A 5,746-nucleotide genomic window follows, 5' to 3' on the forward strand; every position below is an offset into this window, starting at 1 on the left:
TTACAACCTCTAATACTATATACTATATAGGTGTTTATGTGACACAATCAACAAGTACCTGTTACAAATATTTAACGTTACGTTAAATCCTCTATGGTGTTGATTGTTGAGGAAGAAGAAAATAAGAGGGAATACTTAATTTATTTTTTATATATATAAGAGCGAGAAAAGTTAGGTGAAGCCCCCAAATATTTAATGTCGTTTGTGTCAGGAAAAAAATTGTGGATTTTGTACATATTAGTCGGTAGGTTAAAAATGTACAACGAAAAGTCACACTAACTATAAAGAAAAAATTTGAATATTCTGAATGTTAACTAAAGATATGTATATATTGTATAAAAATATTTTTAAATTTTTTAGCTTTAATATATTAGGTGAAATATTGAAATTAACAGTTGTAGATACTTTTATTTTTTTTTTTACTTTTTGCAAAAGAGGATAAATAAATTGAAATAAATAAAAAATTATATTTATAATCAAAGATATATATTTGTCAACTATTATTTTATGTAGTGATCAAAGTGGGATTTACTCTTCTTGCTTTCTTTTTACATATAGTGGTACTAAAAAATATTATTTTTTTTACCATTTGGTATTTTGTACTGTTTTTTATTGTAATCTATGTTCTCAAAGATTTTTCAGATTCAAGGCTTGAAAAAAATATTACTTTACCTCAAAAAATACATGATTTAGAATTTCAAATTATGCTTTAAATTGTGATTTATTAATTTGATCCCTTAGTATATTTCGATATCTCTGAAAAAATTAACGTAAAATAAAATATCATTTGATTCTTATAATATTATAATTTATAAGGCAAAATTGCAGTAGTACTCCTAATTCCGCAAGCAACTGTTTCAACCACAATAATTCAAATGTTATCAACGTCATGGCCCTATAATCTTCAATATTCAATTAATCAATAGCAACAATAACAATATTTTATTTCTTAATAAGTATATTATTATTAATAAATTAATTTTCTTATCATATTCATTTAGAATGTCATTAACTTATATACTAAATAAATGTTTCTCACTTTCTTTTTTTTTCGTCTAGAAAATAATAGTTATTTTTATTTAAAAAAATTTACCATGCATTTCTAAAAATAAGAAAAACATCATGATTTTAAAGTGATAAAGAAAAATAAAAATCAATAGAGTAAGTAAAATAGATATTTAGAAAAGATAATAGAAAAAAACAAAGGAGAATGCATATTATTTAAAGTTGATGGGAAGGAGGGGGAATGATTTTTAGGAGAATGATATTAAAATAAATTAAAATAAAATTATATAGCTAATTAAAATATTATTAAATTTAAAATAAATTTTATATCATACTCTAATATGATGTTATTTATTCCATATCTAAACTAAAATTATTTTTCAGAATTATAATCACAAAATTAGCTCATTTTAACACCAAATCAGAGCTAAAAATATTAAAATTGTGTCTGTCAAATAAGAAACAATAGAATCATCGAGAAATGTGTAGGTCTTTTGAGTAAAAACACGATAAAAAAGAAGAGAGTTAGTACAAGTATAAAGAAATTTTATTGATTAAGTAATGACAATGTTTCGAAGCAATCTATATATCTACTCTATAAATATGACAACTACACGAGTAAAGAAAACATGTGTACAGCTACACAAGTAAAGAAAACATTTCATGGGTACGATATCAAGAATAATTTTATAATGCATATTCATTGACAGAAAATAACAGGCCATTCTGATCGACGGTCATCATCAAAAACCTCAATGATTCTCCACCTCCATTATTATAATCATGCACGTCTATGAACTATTCCCTCATTTTGTTGCTAGTTAAAAAAACCCCAAGGCCAAAAGTCTCATCTCATCCTCCATTATTATAATTTTCGTCATATTTAAAGAAAAGTGAAGAGGAAAAACTGAGAGACAGTGGAAGTGAAAATGGGCACAGAAACACAAGCTGAAGAATATTATCCAAGAAAGGGTGGTCTTAGAACCATGCCTTTCATAATTGGTGACACTACTTTTTTTCATATTTTTTCTTTAAATTGTTTGCGTGCATTTTAAGTTCTAATTGTTTCCATTTTTTTTTCAGTGAATGAATCATTTGAGAGGATAGCAAGTTATGGTTTAAGCCCAAACATGATAATATACTTGATGACATATTATCAAATGAGTGCTGCCACTGCAGGTAGCATTCTTGGAATATGGAGTGCGCTCTCAAATGGGTTGGCCATTGTAGGGGCCATTGTTTCTGATTCTTACTTGGGTCGGTTTAGCGTTGTTGCCCATGGATCCATCTTCACTCTTATTGTGAGTTTGTCACATTTCACAATTTCAACATGATATTTTTTGTCTGCAATACTACTTGTTTCATCAGTTAGAGTCAAATCTGTATTTTTTTTTTTTTTCGCTTTAGTTATTTCGTTTGTGATACAAAGGGGTTGGTTGGTAGCTGGTTATGATCGAAGAACATTATTCATCCCACATTTGGTAGTTACCACTTCATTTTTGTTATTTTTGGAACGCTCTCATGATAGTGGCGGGTGGGCCAGACTCGAACCGTGAGCTATTGGCCTTCTGGAATTTCTCCGTCCCCCTTTACTTGTTCACTATACTAAAAATAGGTGTCCAATAATACTTGTTCAGTTTGAAAAAACAATTGATAATTTACTCATTTATTTTTATTTTACCCTTGTCGTTTGGTTTGAAAATGGTTATCCCGGGATAACTAATACCGACTAAGGGAAAAATGGTGGGATAAGTTATCCCGGGTTGGATTAATCCCTCCAACCAAACAAAGGAAAATGTGTTCTTTTATTTTATCCTGGGACAATTAGTTATCCCGGGATAACCATTTTCAAACCAAACGATAGTGTTAGACGCAATGCATTTACCAAAATATTAAGCAACAACAACAACATGAGTAAAATAACCCTTAATATTTATTGTTTCGTAAGTTATGAGCCAAGTCAATAATGGACAACTATTGTTGGACGGAGGGAGTATGAGAAAAAACAAGTTACAAGAGTTAAAGATTATATTCCTCAATAGCATGGTGGGTATGCCAATTTTGTTCTGCTAGTTAATCCATCTTCTAGTAGACTGAGTGGATGATCTTATTAACATTTATGCAATCATTGCAACAGATGCATGGACAGCTTATGTTATCTGAATATCGATCAAGATGTTTGTTTCTGATTTATTTTTTTGGGAAATGGCTTATCTGTACCATCTGTTAAAAGTTTTGCTCATCTATGCATATTTGAGCCTTTATAGTTCTTCTAACTGTTGGTTGCTTATGCTGATTAGAATAAAAAGACTTTCCAGTAACATAATACAAAGGATTCTGCCTCCCCTTTTGCAGACAAAGTGAAGATTCATTAGACAGCAATTTTTTTCCTGTAAATATTTTCATCAATACTTTGTTTCATCCATAGAGCAGCTAGATAATGTGATTTGTTAAGTTCATCTCTTCAGCATTCTAGTGCATTGTATCCTTGGCTTTCTGCTGTTAGTAAATGATGCTTGAATTCTCATAAATTCAATTATCTTGGTGCTTGACTAATAAATGGCATATCTTTGGTCCCTTCTCTTATTAGACTTGTATGGCTTCAAAGTTTAGCAATTCTTGTTCAACAGGGAATGATTATTTTATGGCTCACAGCAATGATTCCACAACTCAATTCTTTCTCCTGCTCTCAGTTCCAACATGTTTGTAATGGAACAACAGCAGTCCAACTTGCTGTGCTACTGTCATCTTTTGTGTTTATGTCCCTGGGAACTGGTTTTGTTAGACCTTGTTCTATAATATTTGGTGCTGATCAATTGGAAAGTAAAGAGAACCCCGAGAACCAGAGGCTTGTTGATAGCTATTTCAACTGGTACTATGCCAGCACAGGGATTTCAACTATCCTTGCAGTCACCACTATCGTTTACATTCAAGATCGTTATGGTTGGCAAGTTGGCTTTGGCGTCCCTGCTATCCTCATGTTTTTGTCTGTCATAATGTTCCTAATCGGTTCTCCTCTTTATATCAAAGTGAAAGCTAAAGAAAGCTTGCTAATAGGATTGCTTCAAGCGGCTGTAGCAGCTTTTAGGAAAAGAAATACCAGTATTCCATTGACTGATTCTGATGACTACTATCATTTGCCAATGGAATCAGAGATCTCGACACCATCAAATGACTTCAGGTCTGCGCCTCCATCTTTTCACCTTTTTTTAGTGCTATATGATATTGCAGTTCATTGCAATAAGATTCTAGTGTATGTTATAGGTGCTTAAATAGAGCTTGCATGATTCAAGATCCTCAAAGGGATTTGAATCCTGATGGATCAGCTTCAAATCCATGGAACCTCTGTAGTTTGGAACAAGTTGAATCACTGAAGGCTCTTATTAGGGTACTTCCTATGTGGTCCACTGGCTTCATCATCTTTGTGGACATGAATGTATTTTCATTTTCTGTACTTCAAACAAAGACCATGGATAGACATATCTTCCCTCACTTCGAAATACCAGCAGCATCATTTAGTATGTTCTTGATAATTGCTTTAACAATCTGGCTTAGTTTCTACGACCGTGTTTTGGTCCCTTTGCTATCGAAATACACTGGACTACCAAGAGGGCTAAGTCCTGTCACCCGAATGGGGATTGGCTTAATAGTCTCCTGTATGTCTATGGCATTGTCAGCAATAACAGAAAGCATAAGACGACGAAGGGCTATAGAGGAAGGGCATGAGGACGACCCAAGTGCTTTAGTGAACATGTCTGCTATGTGGTTCGTGCCACAGTATGCACTACTTGGAGTTGCTGAGGCTATCCATGCAGTTGGACAGATTGAGTTCCTCTACTCTCTATTACCCAAAAGCATGTCCAGCATCGCGTCAGCTATGTACAATATTGGGACTGCTGTGCCGAGCTTGTTTGGAAGTATTCTGGTGAGTGGTGTGGACTGGCTTTCATCAACTGGTGGAAAAACGAGCTGGCTTTCGAGCAACATTAATAGGGGTCACCTGGATTACTTTTACTGGCTACTTAGTTTTTTGAGTTTGCTCAACTTCTTCTACTTTCTGGCCGTTTGTCGGTGTTATGAACCTGGCAATGATGGGAGCAGTAGGTTCTCTCATGTGGCAGAAGAGAAACAATGCAATTATAGGCTTTTAACTGAATCTTCATGATATGTTGTACTGCATTGTTAATTGACGTAACCACTTATTTAAGTTAGCCAGTAAAGTGCTTTTATATGTATAGACCTCTATATTATTTGAAGTAATGACTTATGTGCACATGCATTTTGGATTCTCAGTTCTAACACATTTTCTTATGTCAAATGGAGGCTTAGAGAAATGGTATTAGTGTTTCAAAGGGAGCTTACAGGGATGAATCTTTTGGATTCATTTTTCAGAGTATTAGTTGCCTCTTCCTCCTTCAAATTCTTGGAAGTAATGTATGCATGGACCATTTTTCATAGCAATATAACAGATGGATTCTTGTTCTTTCCATTTATATTCATTTATTTACTTTGTGTAATACAGCCGATTGCTTAGTGAATCCTACTTATTGATACTGAATTTTTTCCACTACATATAATAGTAAACTATAAAACAATTTTCGTGTATCAAATCAAGACCATTGAAGCCAAATTCTGATGGATTGAAATCAGTCCGACCTTGTGCATCTCACAAGTCCAATCATGCTTTTTGTCTTCACTCTTCAGATTTTTTTTTTTTTTTTTTTGATTTCCCGAGGTATCC

The 5,746-nt window shown here is 32.9% G+C and overlaps 1 protein-coding gene across 1 annotated transcript; it reads left to right on the forward strand.

The window, feature by feature from the left end:
- The first annotated feature begins 1,571 nt into the window (after window positions 1-1,571).
- Window positions 1,572-5,498, forward strand: LOC107862807 (protein NRT1/ PTR FAMILY 1.2). The gene is made up of 4 exons (XM_016708470.2): window positions 1,572-2,007; window positions 2,089-2,306; window positions 3,636-4,186; window positions 4,270-5,498. The coding sequence occupies exons 1-4, from the start codon at window positions 1,935-1,937 to the stop codon at window positions 5,168-5,170; spliced, it is 1,743 nt and encodes a 580-aa protein (XP_016563956.1). The 5' UTR covers window positions 1,572-1,934; the 3' UTR covers window positions 5,171-5,498.
- Window positions 5,499-5,746: the final 248 nt, after the last annotated feature.

Source organism: Capsicum annuum, chromosome 3, assembly GCF_002878395.1.
Source record: "Capsicum annuum cultivar UCD-10X-F1 chromosome 3, UCD10Xv1.1, whole genome shotgun sequence".
NCBI classification, from domain to species: domain Eukaryota; kingdom Viridiplantae; phylum Streptophyta; class Magnoliopsida; order Solanales; family Solanaceae; genus Capsicum; species Capsicum annuum.

What these genes read in the sequence shown, in the direction of transcription:
- LOC107862807 (XM_016708470.2), top strand. Translation starts at nt 1,935, where the DNA reads ATGGGCACAGAAACACAAGCTGAAGAATATTATCCAAGAAAGGGTGGT. An exon ending in GATCCATCTTCACTCTTATT is followed by an intron (nt 2,307 to 3,635) that starts GTGAGTTTGTCA and finishes CTTGTTCAACAG; the next exon opens with GGAATGATTATTTTATGGCT. An exon ending in ACACCATCAAATGACTTCAG is followed by an intron (nt 4,187 to 4,269) that starts GTCTGCGCCTCC and finishes TGTATGTTATAG; the next exon opens with GTGCTTAAATAGAGCTTGCA.